Source organism: Equus caballus, chromosome 7 (genome assembly GCF_041296265.1).
Source record: "Equus caballus isolate H_3958 breed thoroughbred chromosome 7, TB-T2T, whole genome shotgun sequence".
In the NCBI taxonomy this organism is placed as follows: Eukaryota; Metazoa; Chordata; class Mammalia; order Perissodactyla; family Equidae; genus Equus; species Equus caballus.
Window position 1 is genome coordinate 12,171,602 of NC_091690.1, and position 20,662 is coordinate 12,192,263.

At 38.3% G+C, this 20,662-nt stretch overlaps 1 protein-coding gene across 7 annotated transcripts in view; it reads right to left on the reverse strand.

The window, feature by feature from the left end:
* The window catches only part of TRPC6 (transient receptor potential cation channel subfamily C member 6), a 128,843-nt gene extending 112,042 nt beyond the window's left edge, over window positions 1-16,801 (reverse strand). For 2 of the 7 annotated variants that reach the window (XM_070272716.1, XM_001499621.7), the window contains exon 1: window positions 15,882-16,799. In XM_070272716.1, coding sequence (XP_070128817.1) covers window positions 15,882-16,051 — 170 coding nt within the window. In that variant the 5' untranslated portion in view covers window positions 16,052-16,799. Of the gene's footprint in view, window positions 1-15,881 lie in introns of all 7 variants that reach the window. The other 5 variants (XM_070272718.1, XM_070272717.1, XM_070272720.1 and 2 more) reach the window with 3 other exon arrangements.
* Between the last annotated feature and the right edge of the window lie 3,861 nt (window positions 16,802-20,662).

Here is a 20,662-nt window from a genome sequence, read left to right on the forward strand (position 1 = left end):
GTCTTTTCTTTATGAGAGGATTTTTATATACTGATTAAATTTCTCTAATAGTTATAAGACTATTGAGACTTTCTATATCTTTTTGAGCCAATTTCAATAAGTTCTATTATTCTAAAAATTGACCACTGTGTCTTGAATTTTCAAATTTTCGGCATAAATTTGGTCATATTACATAACTTTCCAACGTCTGATACCTGTTATGTTCTCTGTATCATTATTTATTATTACTTTTTTAATAATTAAGATGCCTGTAAATATGTCTATTTTTCATGTTTAATATTAGTTATTGGTGAATTCTCTTTTCTGGATGAGTCTTACCAGTCTTTTCTACTTATTCAGTTTTTGAAAAGAATAAACTTTTGTATTGGTTGATCTCCACTATTGTATTGTGTTAACTTTATTCATTAGCTAAGTGTACAGCTTATGAAAAGAGAAAGCAGAGAAAAAAATTAACACAAAGAAAGAAATGACATTACAAAAGTAAAAAATTATTTTCTAATGCTTGTTTTCTCTAACTTAAGCATTTATGGCTAAGTGCCAATCTCAGTGCCACTATCACAATTTGTTATGTAATATTTTCATAGTAATTTAATTTTAAATATTTTAAAATTTCTATGATTTCTTCTTTGATCCATGAAATGTATACGTATACGTATAATTTTTAAATTTATGAAAATTGTTTATTTTTGTTATTCATCTCTAGTTCAATCATACTGTGATCAGATAATCTATTAGGCACATATTATTACTTTTTTTTTTAAAGATTGGCACCTGAGCTAATATCTGTTGCCAATCTTCTTTTTTTCTTCTTCTTCTTCTTCTCAAAGCCCCCCGGCACATAGTAGTATGTTCTAGTTGTGAGTGCCTCTGGTTGTGCTATGTGGGATGCTGCCTCAGCATGGCTTGGTGAGTGGTGTCATGTCCACACCCAGGATCCAAACCAGCAAAACCCTGGGCCACCAAAGTGGCCGCTCAGCCATGAAGTGACCCATAGGCACATATTCTTTTACTAAAATTTATGTCTGCTAGACCACGAAACAAATCTCCACAAATTTTAATGTTTCACATGTGCGTGAATAAAGTGGATATTCTTTAAACAGCCAGATGCTCTATATGTCCAATAAATCGTGTCCAATAAAGATAACTTAACTGTTAAGTTTTCCTTATTTAAAAACTTTTTTACTTGCTCAACCTATCAAAAGTTGAGATTTACCACTATAATGATAGATTTGTCAATATTGCTTGTACAGTTCCTTTTATCTTAGCTTTATATTTTTAAGGCTTTTTTATGAATATGCAAATTTTTAGCTTTTATGCCTTCCAGATGAGTTATATCTTTTATTATTTTGTAGTGGTCTTCTATTTCCCCACTAATGATTTTTATTTTAAAGAATTTTTTTGATTTGCTGTTATTATGCCTACTCAGTTTCTCTTTGTGTTTGCCAGATATATCTTTTTCCCTCTCTTGATGTCCAGTTTTTTCATGTTCTTGCATTTTAGGTATGTCTTATATTTAAATAAAAAATAGCTGGGTTAAAAAAATAGCTGGATTAAGAAAAATCTATCCTGTAAATCTCTGTTTTTTTCCCCAGGAAATTTAGTCAGCTTATATTTATTATTTTAACTGATATATATGGGCTTGTTTCTACCATCTATTTTTCGTTTTGAAATTGTTCAGAATTTTAATTCTGTCCTCTTTTCTAAATTCACAAATTAGACATTATTATTATATTATTGGAGAATAGTTATTTGATGTTACCCACATATTTATCAATCTCCTTGCTCCTATTCCTTTCATATCTCAGATCATCCTCCTAGGATATGTTTCCATCAGTATATCCTTTACAAATGCTTTTCATGTAGGTATGTTGGTAATAAACTCTTGATTCTTCCCCCTGAAAACATCTTTATTTCAAACTCTTTCTTGAAAGAGAGTGTTCCTGAATACAAAATATTAATATGACTTTAAACATATTATTCTGCTATCTTCTGTCTTTCATTGTTGCTGTTGAGAAGTTTGCTGAAAGAAAATTTTCTTTCCTTGGTAGGTGATCTTTATTTTTCTCTCTGGCTACTTATAAGATCTTTTTAATGAATTTGGTGCAATGTAGTTTCCGTTCCTTTTATATAAGTGTGGATTTCTCTTTATTTCTCTTATTTATCCTGTGTTTTGGCTCCTCTTTCTGTAGCTTCATATATTTTATCAACTCTGAAAAAGACTTAGCCATTAGTTTTCCACTTATTTCCTCAATTGCTTTCTCTTTATTCTTCGCTAATGAGACTTTTAATATATGTAATCTGGTCTTTCCAATTCTGGCCTCCAAATCTCTTAACCTGTCTCATATTTTACATTCCTTATTTTTCTGTTTTGCATTTTGAGAAACTTCTTAGTATCTATCTTGCAGATGACTAATTTTATTTCTATCTGTACTTAATTTTCCAAAAATAACTCTGATCCATTGATCTTTTTATTTCAACAGTAATTTTTCTATTTCTGAAAGTTGTATTGTTGTTTGTTATTTTTTTCAGTGTGCTTGCTTATTTTTCATAGTTTACTTTTGCTTGTTCACTTTTGAGATTCCATCTTTATATAATTCGTACAAAGTCATTTTATGTTCTTATCTTTAATCCTTATGTTGAAGACCTTAGGGGTTTTATATCTTGCTTGTTATTTCTGCTGACTCCCACTCATGATGGCTGCTTTCTTATATATTAAAGATAAATTAAATACACACTCACAATCAAAGATTACCAGTTTCTAGAGAACCTAGGAGATCAAAATTAATCGAGGAGTCTTAGGTCCAAGGCAGAATGTCCTGACCACAATGCTGATATCAGCACTTGAGTTAAGGAAATTTGCCTTTCAAGAAAGCTTGCTGTTCACTGCTGCTCTGATAGCAGCCTATGATTTGTATGTTTGTGTTTGCATGTGTACACACAGGGGTTGGGTTGGTAATTTCCCTTACTTCCTACAAACACAGAAATATGTTTTATGCAGAATCTAGTTATTTTGTAATAGGATGACTGCCAAGGTTATCTATTCCACTGTATCATTGCAGGCAGAATTTCAAAAGCATTTTTCAAAACCTCATAATATTCAGAAAAAGAAACCCAGTTAAGTAATAATAAGCTCATTTAATAGCAAAGTTTTCATGCTTTGAGAAAATTTTACCCCATAAAATCTTGGGTGATTTGAAAAAGGACAAACTTCCTCCATATTTTATGAAATTAGGGATAATCCAAATCAGAAAGGAGGTCAACATTAAGATAAAAATAAAACTCAAACAAATTGCTTTATCCTCTAGCTTAAATATAAAATTATTGCACTGTGGGTTTTTGTTGTTGTTTTTTTGAGGGAAATTGGCCCTGAGCTAACATCTGTGGCCATCTTCCTCTACTTTATATGTAGGACGCCTGCCACAGCATGGCTTGACAAGCAGTATGTAGGTCCACACCCAGGATCCAAACCGGCAAACCCCAGGCCATCAAAACAGAGCGTGCAAACTTAACCGCTGTGCCACTGGGCCGGCCCCATTGCCTTGTGTTTTTACTTAAGAAATAAACCAGAAGGTAGTTTTTCTCATATACTTCGTCATAAAACAACACATTACAATCCTGACATCTTAACAAGCATAACATATAGACCCATCATATTCTTGATAAACTATACCAGGAATAGCATCACGTATATAACAGGTATTTGACGAGAATTTGGTGAATTACATACACTATTTCCCAATTTAACTGAAAACATCTTATCATTGGGTCCTAGGTAGAAAAATGAATTTTTTCATCTCATGTTTTTGTTCCTGGATGAATACATGGTAATGGTTTTCTTGATTGAAATTGGGTTTAGTTCCTTACTCTGGTTTTCATAGTCAATCTAAAGTAGCTGAAACAGATTTCCTAAACTGGCCATATATTAGAATCATCTGGGAAATTTTTTTTAATATTATTCCTAGACCATACTCCCAGAAATTCTGATTTATGTGGACTCTGATAATTCTTAGGGAAACTATATATATATATATATTTTTTTTTTTTTTTTTTTTTTAAGATTTTTATTTTTTCCTTTTTCTCCCCAAAGCCCCCCCGGTACATAGTTGTGTATTCTTCATTGTGGGTTCTTCTAGTTGTGGCATGTGGGACGCTGCCTCAGCGTGGTCTGATGAGCAGTGCCATGTCCGCGCCCAGGATTCGAACTAACGAAACACTGGGCCGCCTGCAGCGGAGCGCGCGAACTTAACCACTCGGCCACGGGGCCAGCCCCGGGAAACTGTATTTTTAAAAATCATGATTCTGATATATAGCCAGATTTGCAAAGAACTGATTAAAACATGTTTTAATCCCCATTATCTGGTGTACACATTTAGACAAGAGGCTGCTAATATTTTCTGTATTTACATCACTAATGTGCAACACTCTTCCTTTAGTAATATCTCTCCCTATAGTTTTCTAGTGAGGGTATAACAGACTCTTGCACATAAGAAGGGGGAGGAAGGAGCCTGCCCGGTAGCCCAGCGGCTAAGTTCATACGCTCCACTTTGGTGGCCTGGGGTTCGCAGGTTTGGATATAGGCGTGCACCTATGCACTGCTTGTCAAGCCATGCTGTGGCAGGAATCCCGCATATAAAGTAGAGGAAGATGGGCACAGATGTTAGCACAGGGTCAATCTTCCTCAGCAAAAATAGAGGAGGATTGGTGGCGGATGCGAGCTGAGGGCTAATCTTCCTCGGAAAAAAAAAAAAAAGATGGAGGATGAAGATAATTTCTAAGCCTCTCCAGGATGAAGGGGGAATGTAATAAAATTTGATAATAATTTATCTAATTTCTAGGAGATAGGTTACAATGAAAATCAACTAAATAACTTTGGCTGTAAAGTTTGCCCAAGCACAACTTGGTCCAAATCAAAGTTACGTTATCAATAATATGTAACTTTTAGACCATTTTCACTTAACCATTCTTTTCTCACTTTCTTGATTTTAAATTGGATTATTTCATTTAAGCATTTAAGACTTTCCTGGATGTAATGAGCTTTGATCTCAGGAAGTTCAGTTTTCACAAATTCTTTCAACTTAAATAAAGATTCAAGCGCCCTTCCTCTTGTCATTCTAGTAACATAAAAAAAAGATAAATCCTCATGGGTGTTCTATCAACATGATGTAAAAAATGAAATAGTTTATGTTCATATTTTCTTGTTTGTAGGGTTATTTAAAAATATTTAACAAGCACCATTTTAGGAATCAAGTATATACCACAAAGCTCTCAGAATCCATTAACTAACCTAAGCTGCAAGAATATTGTAGTATTTCTGAAAAGGCTAAGACGAAAACATGGTACCCTAAAGGCAAAGTTTAGCAAAACCATATGAGGTCCCGAGAGAAAACAATTTTAGAGATAAGGCCAATCCACTGAAATTACTTTGTGTAAGACAGATGTTGATTCATTCACCCAGCAAACATTTATTGAGTCCCTACCAAATGCTAGTCACTGTTTACAGACTAGATCCCTGCCCTCATGGAGCTGCCATTCCACTGGAGGGGAAGAGGTACAGACAGTGAGGGTCAAAAGCAAACAAACACAAGCTCAAGAAAACAGCCAGATATGAGCTCAAGCACTGGCCCAGCTGCTTGAGAGCCATAAATTCTTAGGCAAGTTACTTTATCTTTCTGATCTTCTGTTTACTCATTTACAAGTGGAAATAATTTAACCTATCACACCTGAGAGTTTGCTGTGAGGATCAAATAAGCTAACATAAACAAAGCAAAAGACTGACATGGTTTTATATGTGTTTTAAAGTCAACTAGAGAATAAAATTCAAACCAACCTCCTAAATTCTGGACAGATCGTAAAGGATATCATCTGCCTTGTAACCTTTCATGTCTCATCTTCTGTCTCATTTACCCTAACTCTAGCACACCAAGCACCATATTTCATTGATTCTAAGGCACATATTTCTCCCCTTCTAACTTCTCTGGAATAGAACATGTCTTATCGCCTAAGTCTTCTTGCAATTGCTGCCAGTCAAGTGTCAGTCATTATCATGACATGGTTTTCATTGCCAGTGCCTGTACAAGCATTAAAAGAGGTGGCATCCAGAGTTTCAGAATGGATGACAGTGGCTCAAAAATAAATCTTGGAAACCATAGCGAAGCATTGCTTTCAAGCCTGAGAAATAAATACGTGTGTGTATGGACATGTAGGTGTGTGTTGGGGAGGGGACAGTACACACGATGAACAGTGGTAAATCGGATCTGTTTAGCAACATTCAGAAACGTTAGTCCAAATGGGCTAGCTCTATATAGTTGCAAAGTCAGTTTAACTGCCTAGCGCCAAAAGCTTCGGGTCTATCACACTTTCTTTGGATTCTTTAAGGAAATGCTGCACCACCAATGTTTTTTTTCACACACAGGACAACGTTGTGTGGAAAAACATGGGCACTGAAAATTCTGAGTGGAAAAGTGACTCAGAAAAGTTCATCTCTGAATGTAAAGAAGCGTTAGGAATACCTTTGCCAAATTTATCTTGTTTAGATTTTCTTTTTTCATATGTGCATAACAGTTATATATGACCCAAATCTATGTCTAATTAAATACAAAGAGCTGCTTCAAAAGGTGTAAAATAAAAATCTAAGGTATAGTTTAATTGATAACACTTTTTTTTTTTGCTTGTTTTTTGAAGGTATATAAAATATCAGGGCAGGTTACAATTGATAGAACCTTAGACTCAATGAAATATAGTGTTCATGCTTCCCAAATATGATGTCTGTCACATCAAAGGAGCTTAAACAAACATTTGTTGAAAGAAATCAATGCATCCTTCAAGATGGACTACAGTGTCTGGCCCTGAATGCCCCTCCAAGAAAAGGAGTCCTGCAGAAAACATCTTCCTGCGTGGTAGGATTGCACTGCCCAAGGATGGGCTTCTCAGAGCTATCACTGCCACCTTCAACCTATTCAATGCAAAATTCTGTTTCAAGGAGGTTAATATAGTAACAATAAAAATTAGTTTTATCTATATTAGTTTAACTGCCTAAAAGAATTTTAAAAAGAGCTTTAGAAATCATGTTATTTCCAATTCTTATTATAACTCTCAAGATAATTTTGTTAGCAATTCCCATGAAGAGAACTCTTCCAAGTTTTGTGCAAAGGTTTTGTGCTGACCCACTACATGTCCGGACAAAATGCTCTTTGTGCTGTAAACCAGAGCTGCTGTAACCGAAACATGAAATCTCCCTTGAATAGGCAATCAATCTCACCATGACTATCCACACTGTAATTGACTTCTGGCAATATACACTTTCAGATAAATATCACGTAAAATGCTTTTTAAGATTATGCATATCCTGCAATGAAATCTCTGGTTTCACACTACCATTTGAGTCACGTCAGTGTTTCTGATACAAACAGCATTGTAGCATCGAGGCAATTTCATCCGCATGATAGAGAGAAATGAAGAGCAAAAGAAAGCCTCATCTTTTGGAATCTTGAAAGATTTAGGATCAGTTTGTAGACCACTTGGTAAAATTAGTAAGTAATCTACCAATTATTTAGTTTGGTACATACATAATCTTTCTTTGGCAACAAAAATTGGCAGGTTTTCCAAACCAAGTTTCATTATTTATCAAGATAGATGATAAAACAGAATCTTCTGCTGCTTCCTTTCTTTCTTCTCATTTCTGTCAACTACTAGCTGTGTTATCTTTGGCAAGTCACTTAACCTCTCTTTTCTTGGGGGAGGGGGAAAGATTAGCACTGAGCTAACTGCTGCCAATCCTCCTCTTTTTGCTGAGGAAGACTGGCCCTGAGCTAACATCCGTGCCCATCTTCCTCTACTTTATATGTGGGACGCCTACCACAGCATGGCATGCCAAGTGGTGCCATGTCTACACCCGGGATCCGAACCAGCAAACCCCAGGCTGCCAAAGCGGAACGTGCGCACTTAACCGCTGCGCCAACAGGTGGCCCCTTAACCTCTCTTTGCTGTGGCATTTTTTTCTTTCTTATCAGTAAAATGAGGATTATAAACATGATATATCATAGATTTGTTATAAGTGTTAAATGAGTTACTACCTATAAAGCATATTTATAGGTATTTATAACACCTATAAATACTTACAGGGGAGGGCCTGGCACATAGAAGTCCCTAATAAACCTAGCTATTATTTTTATTATTACTGGACATAATCTCATAAAAGAAAAATGAATAAATAGATTAGTGAATTAGTGAAAGAAGAAGAGGAGTATAAAGCTTGACCTTCAAAGGTGGTTAAGAGTCCAATAGAAAGAGAAGACGGAGGTTAAACACATTTATTACTGCTATTTATAATCCTTCTTCCTGTCTGTTCCCCACACCCAGAGTATAACTTAGATATAATGAGCAAGGCACAAGGAATCTTGGTTCAGGAGGTCAGAGCCAACCATGTCTTCTCAAATACCTATGAAAGGAGAAGAGAAGGAATGATAAGTGTGCTCTCCAAGAGCACACCCCACCATGTAACCAGCTGTGCTGGGTACAAGCATGATTCTATAGGGTTCTGAGAGAGCAGCGGACTTTGTGTGACCTGCCAATCCTTCTGTCCAGTTGTTTCAGCCTGCACTATATAAGACGCATTGGTTTTTGTCCACTTGACAACTTACCAGCTGTGTAATTGTCTGAACGTTGCTTAACATCTCTAAATTTCAGCATCGTCATTTATAAAATGGACATTAAAAATAGCCAAGTGGCTGCTCTGACGAGCAAATTACATTTGTATGACAACTGGAAAAGAACCTGCTACAGCATAGGTATTCAAAAAATGTTAGTCTCCTCAAATATATGTAAATATTTTAGATTAGTCCTCTACAGAAACAGCAACTTGCACTGAACTGTAAATAACTCCAGTTAACATCATTTCTCCTCTCTGTCCTGGCTGAGTACCTGAATTAGGTAGAGAACAGTTATGTTGCAATCATATATGTTGCTTGGGTATCTGTAACATTCGCTTCTATATGCTGCTCCAAACAGAAATTCCATAAGAAATGTGATGCAAACAATTCCAATGGCTTAAGAGTTTTGAATAGCATACCACATTTTAGATGTCAAAGTTTAATTGAGATTTGGCATATAGATGAGCACTTCTTCATGTACTAAAAGCAAGCAGAAGATTCCTAAACAAAGAGCAATCACAAATGGTAATTTTATCCAACTGCATCCAATTATATTTAGCATTTTTTATGAAAGAGGGAGAAAAACAAGAATGGACTCAAGAAAATGTTTTCCTTTTATAATTTACTTTCTAAGAGGCAAAGATGAATTGCCTTACGAAGTTACTTCTTGTAACTCAAGGAACATAACTGTCTAGAGAAAAAAAATTATAGAATGTCTTCCTAGAGGTGAACAAATATTCTGTTACAGAATAAATGTAGGCATTTCAGCACATCTGGCAAGAACTCCACAACCTACAATGTCGACCTCCTAAGAAAAATGTTTCATGATAATAATTTGTTATCAGCTGATGGTGATTACTTCAAGTCAGAGGAGTTTGGGAAACAAAATAGGTGATTCCGTCATGCAGAACACAAACCTCCAAAGTGGTCAATTAAAAGAGAACTACCATTAATCCCAGTGGCTGGGGGAGATGTTGGTTCCTTAAAGAGAAAGGGGAAGCAGAGATTTTCACACTTGTTTTTATCCTGGAGGCAGCTTCAGAACTGCAAACCCTTAACCAAAGTCCAGGTCCTTGCTTTATAGTTGCAGATGTTATTTCAAAGAACATAATAGATACTAGGATTCTCTCTGAATTATAAACTACTATGTATGTATAAGAAATCATGATATCACACTTGCTCACTTTGATTGATTTTATCATTTGATAAATATGTTCTTATAAGGAAATGAGCCCCTTGATTTTATTTGGAAATCCCTTATATGCTGCTGCTGGATGGTCGTATTCTGATGTGACTCCCCCTTTAGGGCGGGAGAGTGAAGCCACACCTCTCTGGGTAAGTGGTGGGGTCTTTGCTTAAAGGAGTGGACATACCTGATGTCAATGATCCAGGAAAGAAGGAGATCCTAGAAAAAGAGATAGAGTTCGAAAGGCATATCTTACACTGGATAAAGTGGAGGAAGGGTTTTCCTTCACCTGTCTGGGCTAGAACTGACTATTCAGGGCTAGATGTTTGAGGGCAGTCTGAGGAGGGGAGGGAAGAATACTTTGTGAAAATTGGATGAACCCTGGGGCTAGACAGGGGTCAGTCCTTAGGAAACTCCATGAATGAGCTGGAAGAGCAGTAATAGCCAGCCAGGAATTTTTCTCTGTATGTTAATTCTCTTTGGCTATCCCTGAGCATTTGATAGGTGTTGATAAACATATCTTCATTCCAGGTGAGCAGAGGGAACTTGAAGTAAAGAGCCTGGGGCTAGAGAGCTAAAAGGAGAGCAGACTGGTAGTGGCAGCAGTGATTAGTGACAGGTTCCCTGAAGAAGGTGAATCTCAGTGCACAGGCAGCTGGACTATAAGATATGGGTATCTCCTTCTATGCGGACATCCACCCTTTTGCCTAACTCAGAGGACTCAAAAGCTATTTCATGAAAGGGGCTGGAATCAGTTTATCCCTTATTAGAACAAATATTGAGGAGATGATCATGTCTTTGTTAAGGAATAAATTAATTAGTACTTTCTCTTTGCTAGACGCTACGCTAAGTGCAGAGGGATGAAGGATAGCCAGACTTCTATAGGCTTGTAGTCTAGCAAAGGGAAAGAGATATGTGAACAAATAAGTGTAAAAGCATAACAGATGTTTGACTACACCTATTTATCAGACACATGGAGGCAAAAATGAGGGAGAGATAACAAGTATATAAAAATTTAATATGATTCATATGCCTGAGTCTGTACTCTAACTTTAGTCTTAAATTTCTTCAAGAGTGTGGTGTGCCCTATCAGCAATTAATGTCAGAAAACACTTTCTGGACTGCAGTCTAAATTTTTCATTCCCTTATCTATACATAAATGTGTTGAAGACACATTTTATTTTGCCTGGAGAAAAGAAGGCTGTATTTGGGGAGTTTTATTTATCTGTGTTCTCTGACACTAGATTACCTCTCTTAAATCAGGATTCAATGTCTGGGTCCTAGGGTTCAGAGATGGGTTTTATCCAAAACCATCCTGAAGTCAATAAAAACTTTTAAAGGATCCATGACCCATAACAAAAAAGTCATTTTTGTTTGTGTCATGTGAAATAAAGGATAGAACTAAGAATCTCTTTGAGTTTCTCCCAAGCGTGTGATTCAATGATAAGTCACCCTTTAAACAGGACTCCCTTCTTGTCCATCTTTGTTTAAAGAGTTGCTATGAGCAGTAGAGCACCAGCTCTGTATAAAACATTACATTACTAACTAGGCAGTGAACAATGCCTTTATGCAAAACAAGAATCACAGTTTTCACAAGCCACACATTGCATCACCTAGGTATCAAGATAGATTTTGAGTGCATATGCTTTGAATTTTAAATCTTACTTATTCAAATCCCTTGTATTTTGGTTCATTTTTAATATTTCCTCTCATCTATAGGGTTCTGCAATTTCAATACAATATATTTAAATGGGCTTATTTTTCTGTATTACACCACTATTGCTGCACTTCATAAACATGAGAATTCATCATTTCTGGAAAATCATCACCCCTTACCATTCAAACGTTGCCTCTCCCCAGTTCTCTGTACATTTTCCTTCTGGAACTCCTACTTTCTTGCTCCATGACTCAATAATGTTGACATTTTCTTTTTCTTTATGTCTCTGCATTCTGAGTATTATCATCAATTATGCTATGGCTAATCTGCATTTAACCCTTCAACTGAGTTTTTATTTCAAAATTATATTGTCATTTACAGATTTTCTATTTGTTTTTTTTATGTCATATTCTTTTCTTAGGGTTTGATTTCTTCTGATATATTTCCAAGATTTTATACATACTCATTTTATTTTCTCTTTCATGTTGTTATATTATCTCAACCTCTTAAGGACCTAATACTACTGTTATGTCTTATGCTGACTCTCTCTCATGGATTACATCATCTGCTGACTCTCATTCTTGGTTGATTGTTTCCTTGTGTGTTTTTTTATGTATTATTGTGAGCATTTCTTTAGCAGGGCTTACAGTTTTCTTGAAAATCCACGGCAGTCTAGTTGGTTGATATTATCCTTTCAGAACAGTTATGTGTTTCATTCTTATAAACACAAGGGAGCTCAGAGGTATTTTTCACCTTCATGATTTCTAGGTCAGCTAGGTAGTGTAAAAAAGCTAAAGCAAAAACAAAAACACACATGACATGCAGGCTCAACGAATGAAATTCTTAGAGGGAGACTTCTTTTCCTCTTACTAACAAAGTTTCTCGTTCTCACTCTGTGCTGGTGGCATATTTTTCTAGCCTAACTTTTCATTAAAATAAGGATCCTGGTTTTATGCAGGGGCAAGGATGTCTCAGTTTCAACTCTCTGCCTTATCTGGGGCCAAGGTCTTAGCTTCTCTCTCTCTCACATGGATGTCAGACTCCAACCTCCTTGGTCACTCAGATGCATAATCCCGGGCAACCAAAGCATCAGTTCACAGGCTATACTCTGGCTTTTAACTTCTTTGCATTGGGCACATGGTAATTCCTTTTATTTTTTGCAGAATTGGATAATGTTTTATAATCATCTTAAATATTTTATCTGGTATTGCTAGGTGTTTGCAATCATAATTTTTTTAGATTATCTCAGTCTATATATTGCCAAAGATTTAGTTTATGGTTTACTGTTTCATTACTCAAAATTATTTAATCAATTAGGCCTTCCCAAGGAGAAAGTTTTGTTGGACTATGTATCAGATCTTGAGAATTCAGAAACCCTCAACATTGTTTTTTGTGTCCTGAATTCTTCCTCATGTTCAGAAGTGATAAACTGGAGACATATTTTTAAGTTCTAAATGAAGAAACTCTCTGATATATCTCCTAGGATCCTGGCAGAACATGAACCATTTCTTGCTAATCACCATTACAAACTGACCACAATTGAGCATATTAATTGATTTCCATTTAAAAATTGGAAAAAGAGAGAATTTGAGTCTTTTTCTTCTAAACACCTTTTCAAAATGTTACTGCTTACACTAGTAAGGCCTGAGAATACGTACCTGCTCTCAAACAAAATAATTTGCCACAATTTTCAGTAGTAAAAATCTCACAAATATATGTAAAAACCTTTCTACATAAGTGAACCATGAAATTGAATTTTTTAGCAAGAGTCATAGAATTTATCCCACAGAAACGACAACTTGCAAAAATTTGCAATCTTATAAAAGGGAAACATTTCAATGATTTGAGAAAATGGCAATACTCATAGCTAGAGTGTATTAGTGATTGCCACTTTGACAAATAATACACCTGGGAAAATACATGAAATAATTTAAACCACAAGTCAAAAGCATAGAAAAGAGCTTATTTGTACTCCCCATCAGCAGGAAGTAGCTTCTTGAGCTCCTTCTCAGACATCATAGGTGTGAAGTACTGTTGTTTATTGGTTAAAATTTTTCAGTTACTTGATTATTCAACTGGAAAAAACACAAATCTTGCTAGAATAAACAGTGATGGTAAGTAACTACAGAACCTTTTTGAAATAATAGATTCAGACAAGACCAAACTCTCATTCTGAAACATGGCTCACTCTTAAATTTATTATAGTACCTCTGACATGACACTGGGGGTGCTCATTATGAATTGAAGCACATTAAAATATTTCTGTTCATCTCTCTGCGGCTCAGGTCTATCTAGAAAGAATGGTCTGAGATTCCTGACCTAAGAGAAAAAATATATATTCTCTAAATAATAGATAATGTAAAGAGCTAGACAAATCAATAAGATAGTAAACCACATTGGAAGAAAGCATTGGGGAAAATTTTCAGGACAACTTGGAATTATTCATTTATTTAGTCTCTCTCACCATTAATATATAACCACAAGTTTTAAAAACCAAATTATTTCTCCCACAGACACAGTAACAAGTGATCAGGTGATAAAAATAAAAAAGAAGATATTCTGTTTATGGGAGGGCCTAATTTTAGAAAAGCAGTACAGCTTTCTTAAGTTGCTGAATTTAGCTGCAGGTACCATTAACAAACATATAACCCTCGAGCTTAGTAGATCTCAAGTCTATGCCAATAAAAAGTCCATCTATGGCTTACATATAGACCCTCAAACCAAATTCAAAAATAGCTGTATTCAGAATATTCAGGATCCATTTATTTTTCTTTTTTTTTTTTCTTGGCATATATCTCTTTGCTACTCAGAGTGTGGTCTATGGACTAGCAGCCTCAAAAAACCGTCTCAGAGATTGTTAGAAATGCAGAATCTTAGGCTGTACCTAGGCCCTACTGAATCAGAATCTGCATTTTAACAAGATCCCCAGGTAATTCACATGCCCATTAAAGTCTGAGAAGCTCTGTACCATAAGATATAGAAATATTTTCTAATTTAAGGTCAAGTACAAGATTTCTTTTGGGGGTAATTAAAATGTCAGGGAATTAGATAGTGGTGATGGTTTTACAACTTTGTGGATATATTAAACACCACTGAACTGTACAACTTAAATGGGTAAATTTTATGGTATGTAAAATACATTTTAATTTTTTTTAAAAAAGATAAGTAATAGTAAATGCCTTCCAATTGTACAGAATATAGACTAATTGAACCAGTCCCAACTTTTTCCTCTTATCTTGGGGAAAGATGCACCATTTCCTAGGGCTCGCCTCTCACTGTGAAAGAGAACCACAGCAGGCCTTGACGCTGGGCAGCCCTGATCAGGGATCAGAGGGTGCACCCATCCATCATGAACGTCTGCCCGTAGCCAGTGGGGGCGGAAACCCCCCCACCTCTAGAGCTGCTTACAGAACTGCTACTGAGGAAACAGCACGTAGATGGATGTGACGTGTCAGGAAACCAGACTGCCTAATCAAGTAAAGGGGCTAAGTGGCAGAAATGCTATCTGCCAGCTGCACGTGTGGTCCCAGACGTGTAGGGGAGAGGAGACTTCTCCCTTATTCCGCCTTCTGCCCGCTCTCACACCCAAACTCCAGATTCTTAAATAAAATCTCTGTGGTTACTCGGAGTCCACTACAAACGACCTCGACCCCCCTTGCTCCTGGATTCATGCAGTCTCCCAGCTCTCACACTTAACAGGCTCATCTCCGCTGGACCCCCTTGGTAAAAAGCTTCGCGCTGCGGGTGGGGGACGCCTAGAGGTTCTATTTCCCTGACTTAACCAGGTGACCCGGAGGCGAGGCAGAGGATATCCCGGGGGCAAGTCCACCCCCTCCCACGCACACCTTCGAACTTTCCCGCTGTCTGGCAGCCGGGGGACCTGTGCGCGCCACCTGAAGGGCTAAGGCAGGCAAAGCATATAAGACGGCCTGGGCGCGAGGGTTCTCCAGTTCTCCGGGCCCACCGAGGCAGCATCACGGACCCTTGGAGCTCTAGTCATCTCTCCCACGTAGGCCGAGCCACGGAGTCACAAATTTGAATCAATCCCCTGCCCAGACCATGCCTTTGGCGCAGCAACACTGGGTCTCTTTGAGGGCGCGGGGGACATCCGAAGTGAAGAAATTGACCAGACACCTGATCACCTGTAGTAATGTTGGTACCCTGCGGTCTCACTCTGGTGGACAAACATCCCTGTGTGTGCTCATCAGGAGCAAACCTAGACCCACGCGCGCCCCTCCGCAAACTCGGGTCCCAGCCTAGGCTCGCGCGGCCCTTGGAGGGACACACGCGTGTTCAGACGCGCGCGCGGACCTGGCTCATACCCTCCTGCAGGCGCACAGCTTCCCGCCGCGCAGCCTGCGCCCAGCCTGCCCGCGGCGCCCGCACTTACAAGGACGGGTAGTAGCCGTAGGGAGGCAGCGGAGGCTGTGGGCAGCCGTCGTCTCCCAGCTCCGAGTCCATGAGCAGATAGTCCTGGCTCTCGTTGCGTCGCGCGCCGGCCCCGGCCGCGACCCGGGGAGAGCCGCCTCTCCGGGGCCCGAACGCTGGACTCTGGTTCATGGCGGGAACGCCCGACTGGCCAAGGTCCTGCTCCTGGGGGAGGTGCGTTGGCAGTTCCAGTGGGGACCCGGTGCGGAGGGGTCCCCGTCACCCGCTGGACTGGCCCGGGGCAGACTAGTGCCCAGGGAACGAGGGTGAGGCAGGGGTTGCGGGCGCCCGGCCGTTTGAGCTCCGCGAGTGGCTCCCACCCTGTCCCGGGGAGAAGTAACCACTTAGGGAGGTCACCAAAGGAACCTTGACTTTAGCGCGTCCGGCCGAGGGGACCCCGCGAAGAGGTGGCCGGGGCTCCCTGGCCGAGCGAGCACAGGCGGGGCGGCGGGTGGCAGCGGAGCCTGAGAGCGGAGAGCAAGGGAGACGGAGCTGAAGAGTTACTATGTCAACCGACACTCTCTAGCCCTCGGCTCCCGCCTTCTTCCCCCGCATCCTCGTCATGATCCCACCTTTAAAGGGATCGGAACGACGTTCTAGGAGGCAGCAGCCAAAGTCTGTCCTGCAGCCACAACTTTCAAGGCCAGGATGAACCTAAACTAGGCGGAGCCGCACACGCACTTCTTCTTCTTCTTCTTCTTTTTTTTTTTTCAGCCCTAAGAGTCTCTTATTTAGAAACCATACAAATTAAGAACTTTCTAGGAAGCGTCCCTTAAGTAACACTCTTGAAGAACCAAGGAAAGGTGTTCTTTAAAGGAGACAAGAGCCTCTCTTCAGACTGCCTTCATTTTCTTAGGGCATTTTTTTCTCCCATTCCCAGCCCCTAAATTTATTACAACTCTTGACTTTAAAATGAATAGCGTTCTATGTTCCCATTGCCAGATGTTCCCAATTCCTGAGCAAACCAACAAAAATAGGCAAGCATTTTCTGATGATACCGATAGAGGCCAACAACTGCTTACTTTAGAGAAAAACTTTCCTTCCATCGCTGCAAATACCGGAATTATTTCTCTGCCAGATGTTTCCCACGTTTCCAAACTGTTTTTAATTTTAAGACTTAGTTTTAAATTCCTATTTAATCTTCACACACGTGAGACGTGAAAACTTCTCCACAAGGATGAATCAGTCTCTGTAGCAGTTCAAGCAGTAGTCAATTAGAAATCCATTCATTCATTCAACAAGTATTTAATCAATACCGACTGTGTGCCAAGCACTATTTTAGGATTTAGAGGCAAACTAGCCAGATAGGGCTCCCATCTGCCTTCACAGAGCTTTCATGGAAGAGAGGGAGACAGAGATTAAACAAGTAAATGTGAGAGTATCAGAGACAGAGGCAACAGTGAAAATAAGAGATTGATGTGATAGTAACTGGCAGACTGACTGTTAAGATTAGGTAGATATGAGAGGCCTTTTCAAGGAGGTGCTAGTTAAGTGGAGATGTGTACGGCAAGGAGCCAGATGTGAAAAGGTCAGAAGCCCACTGTAATTGAGCGGAAGAAAGCCAGACTGTCTGAGATTCTATCAGTAAAGGTACCTTTGCTTCCCATGAACAGGTGGACAATGAAATGAACATTGGGAGTGTGAGCAAAAGCAATCAACTTGATAGAATGGGAAACAGGTTATAAATTTAGAGCTTTTTACTTTGCCAGTACACTAAGAACTAAAGCTCAGAGGACGGGAACCATTGTATCCTGAGGGCCTAGTTCTGTATTTGGCCCAGGTATGTGGAATGAATGAATAGATGGATAGATGAAGTCTAGAAAAAACGTAAGAAAACATTCTTGGCCACGAAAAGGACATTTACCCTGAAAAACCAGCCTCAATCATTCTGAAGTATATTATTCCTGCTTTAAGAATCTCCTTTTTTGGTCTCTCAACATGTAGAGCCATGATTTAAAATTCTTATTATTCCCTAGTAATTACACAGAGCAATAAGGTACTCTGCTTGAAATTCATTTGTTTGAGGCAGTTGCTATCTGTAAGAACTCAACAGCTCTGATGCTTGAGTGAATTAGTTAATAAATGTTTAGTTTAAGTAGTGTCAAAGTAATCTATTGAGAACATCAAGTATAGGAAACAATTTAGTGGGGAAAATAATATTCAAATTTTTTTGACCTGCCTCTGATTCTATGAGCTAAATCAAAGTTAGAAAAGACTGATGGTGTTAGTTGAAGTGTTAGTCTTTAACTTAAAAAACAAAAATTGAGACAGAATTTATTTTGTTGTTGTTATAGTTAGTTAAGCTGTTTGTGCCTTTTCTCCTAACACTGTTTTTCATTCTCAGGTAGCAATTTTCACACTGAAAAAATTATTGCTTATAATGTGACATCAATTTATCATTTTGCAAGATAAAACATGCTTTTCTTTATTATTAAAAATATAATTAGTACTGGACCAATAAATCCCCAGGACATTTCCCCAGGAGGGGGAAGGTAGTATACAAAGGATTAGAAGACTCTGAAAGAGCTTATGATATGATGGAGTGGAGAGAGCATTAGGTTGGAAGTCTGAAAGCCTAGATTCTTGTTCTAACCATTCCTCTAACTGAAACTGTGATTTCAGAGAAGACATTTAATGTTTCCGCCTCATTTATTAATCAGTAAGCAAGTATATATAGTTACTGAGGACCCCTCAATCCCTAACTTTCTGCATTTTATGCTTATCTATGCAATTTTATCTCTTCAATTACATTAAAAAACACAGTGAGGGCCAGCCCCCTGGCACAGCAGTTAAGTTCGCACTTTTCGCTTCGGTGGCCTGGGATTCACCGGTTCAGATCCCAGGTGCAGACCTACCCATCGCTTGTCAAGCCAGGCTGTGGCAGGCGTCCTACATATAAAGTAGAGGAAGATGGCCACAGATGTTAACTCAGGGCCAGTCTTCCTCAGCAAAAAAAGGAGGATTGGTCACAGATGTTACCTCAGGGCTAACCTTCCTCAAATAAATAAATTAATTAATTAATTAATTAAATAAATAAAAATATGCAGCAAGACAAAAACAACTTCTCAACCAATTATTTTTTAATCAAGTATGGCAGTGTTGAGGAGATCTGGAGTAATGATGAAAGGTGAATGAAGAAAGTGAAAAAGTGAAAAAGTAAAAAATTGTTGGATGAGTGAAGAAAGTATAGTTCTCACAGAGTTTAAGATTGCTAGACAATTTTATGCTATGTATGTTTGCATAGTATGTTTATGGTAATTAAAATAATAAAGAATGCTCGGTTGTGACTCCGAGACGTGGGGATGAAGGTAAGCTGTGTGTCTGGGTGGGGGTAGAGGGGATGCCATTAAGGAGAAGACGTTCATCTCATACATATCTGCACTGTTTGTTTGATTCACTGATTTTTGCAAAAACTGGTATAATTATTACAACACAGTATTTTGAAAAGTCAATTGGGGAAAAACGAGTAAAGAAAAAGGGTTGCCCTCTAGAAGGTCTCAGGCTAGGAGTTCAAAGGGAAAGAGAACAAAATTGCCACTGGCATCAGGGAAAAAAGGTTGAGAAAACATTATTAGATACTTAATGATTCAAGAAGCAGCTAAGAAGGCATTACATGTGAGGCTCAGGGCAGCTGCAGATTACAAGATGCTGTTGCTGGTGGCAAAACCACTGACACAAGAGCTTTTCTGGGAAAAGCAGTTTGGGCTAGTTGGCTGACAGCTACAAATAATAGTTTAGTCAGGAATTCATCTGGATAATTTAAAGCATGGAGACACTGAGCCCTGATTCCTAACACATGTAGAATCCACAGCAGGGGGGCGAGGATGGTATGTGGGGGTAGGGAGTGGGGGTGGGGTGGGGAGTGGGGGGGACACCCTAGAAGCTTCAGAAGGCCTGATCTTCTATGAATGAAGATACTCTGTAAATTCTGATTTGATTGAAACAGTGTGGGTGCTACCAGATCTTTGAATCTCAATTTCTTAATTTTTAAAGTAAAGGGATTATAATAGTTATATTTAATATCTCTGCTGCAGCTAAAGCTCTATTATATTAAACATTAGAAACAGATAGATTACTATTTTAATTTTTGCTTTAATTTATGCCTAACCTAGATGTCCAAAATTCTAATATTATCATGTGAGTATTTTGTAAGCACTTGGGATTACCATGGTTTCACTTAGAACAAGTCCTGCTGGACTAAATTAACTTCTCTTTTGATGGAATTATTAGAATGCTTCCAGTAAACTATTGGCTAAAGGCATCATGAAATATATTTGTCAGCAAGATTGAAAAATATGGACTGGATGACAGAGGAGTGTTTCGTAATTAGTCAAAAGACTGTTGAGAAGACTGCTGATGTATAGATCAGTGTCACTCAGGGTCAGTAATCAGAGACCTAACAGAATGGACGGAGCTGCCTTATAGGTAGTTAGTTTCCTATCACTGGACATGTTCCAATGCAGCCTGGACCCAAATTTTCCACATATGCTATAAAGCGAATGAATGTATCTATGGTAAATTAAATGAACACGAAGATCCTTTAAGAAAAAGGCTAAAAGTAAAAAATTAATCATCATCTCCACGGATCCAAAATGCACAGTTGATAAAACTCAACATCAATTCCTGATTTATTTTTTTATAAAAAGCTTAGTAAACTGAGAATAACACTACATCTTCAACATAGCAAAGAAGACCTATTTCAGATAAAACCAACATGGAGAAATAGCAGAAATGCTTCCATCA